At 51.0% G+C, this 1,483-nt stretch overlaps 1 protein-coding gene across 1 annotated transcript; it reads right to left on the bottom strand.

Annotated features, from left to right (window-relative positions):
- Nucleotides 1-198: 198 nt before the first annotated feature.
- LOC118159172 (olfactory receptor 14A16-like) lies at nucleotides 199-1,176 on the bottom strand. The gene has a single exon (XM_035313789.1). It carries the CDS (start codon nucleotides 1,174-1,176, stop codon nucleotides 199-201), a length of 978 nt encoding a protein of 325 aa, XP_035169680.1.
- Nucleotides 1,177-1,483: the final 307 nt, after the last annotated feature.

Genomic DNA, 1,483 nt, shown 5'->3' on the forward strand with positions numbered 1-1,483 from the left:
GAGGCACTGGCACAGGTTGCCCAGAGAGGTTGTGGATGCCCCATCCTCGGAGGTATTCAAGACCAGGCTGGATGGGGCCCTGGCAAACCTGATCTAGTGGGTGGCATACTTGCCCATGGCCCATGAGTAATTCAGTTCATGCCTGTTGTGGTTTTAACCTGGTCCCACGCCGTTCTATGTTTCTCTGTTTCTATGATTCTAAGACAGGCAGTTGATTCCTTCCAACAAACATCCATTCATCACTTTCCACACCCCATCTTTCAGCTCCTGGTTCCTCATGCTGTAGATGAGGGGGTTCAGTGTTGGAGGCAACACCGAATACAGAACGGCCAGCAAAAGATTCAGGGATGAGGAGGACATGGAGGGGGGCTTCAGGTAGGAAAATGTGCCAGTGCTGATGAACAGGGAGACCACAGCCAGGTGAGGGAGGCATGTGGAAAAGGCTTTGTGCCGGCCCTGCTCAGAGGGGATCCTCAGCACAGCCCTGAAGATCTGCACATAGGACAGCACAAGGAAAACAAAACATCCAAATGCCAAAACAGTACTAACCAGAAGAAGCCCAACTTCTCTGAGGTAGGCATCTGAGCAAGAGAGCTTGAGGATCTGGGGAATTTCACAGAAGAACTGGTCCAGGACATTGCCTTGGCAGAGGGGAAGGGAAAAGGTATTGGCAGTGTGCAGCACAGCATAGAGAAAAGTGCTGCTCCAGGTGGCTGCTGCCATATTGACACAAGTCCTGCTGTCCATTATTGTCCCATAATGAAGAGGTTTGCAGATGGCAATGTAGCGGTCATAGGCCATGATGATGAGAAGATAAAACTCTGCTGTGATGAAAAAGAAAACGAAAAACACCTGAGCAGCACAACTTGAGTAAGAAATGTCTCTGGTGTCCCACAGGGAGTTGGCCATGGCTTTGGGGACAGTGATGGAGATGGAGCCCAGGTCGAGGAGGGCAAGGTTGAGGAGGAAGAAGTACATAGGGGTACGGAGGCGGTGGTCGCAGGCTATGGCTGTGAGGATGAGGCCGTTGCCCAGGAGGGCAGCCAGGTAGATGCCCAGGAAGAGCCCAAAGTGCAGGAGCTGCAGCTCGCGTGTGTCTGCAAATGTCAGGAGGAGGAACTTGTTGGGGTAGCTGCTGTTGCACATTTGCTGCCTCTGAGCATGGTTTGCTGTCATTGGTGGAAAAGACACAGAACAAGTTGGAGAGATTTCTATAAGCAATGCTTCTAGCTATTATTTCGGTTTCATAGAACCCTCCTCAGCAAGACAGACTGCTACTTCTCTTTGAGGAAGATGTGCTCCTGCCTCAGGCTCTCAGTTTTACTTCCTAAAGGTGCAGAGGGACCAGACTCCGAGGACTCAGCCAGAGTCAATACTGCCCTACAGCATCTGCTAAAAAACACTGGGGATGGATCTCAGGTGCCCACTGGCATCTCAGTATTTTAGGTGCTGAGCACAACATCCAACAATCTGTGGCAACACA

Source organism: Oxyura jamaicensis, unplaced genomic scaffold, assembly GCF_011077185.1.
Source record: "Oxyura jamaicensis isolate SHBP4307 breed ruddy duck unplaced genomic scaffold, BPBGC_Ojam_1.0 oxyUn_random_OJ68341, whole genome shotgun sequence".
NCBI lineage: Eukaryota > Metazoa > Chordata > Aves > Anseriformes > Anatidae > Oxyura > Oxyura jamaicensis.

Bases quoted from the DNA above. Each gene is read 5' to 3' on its own strand.
- LOC118159172 (XM_035313789.1), bottom strand. From the start codon at position 1,176: ATGACAGCAAACCATGCTCAGAGGCAGCAAATGTGCAACAGCAGCTAC.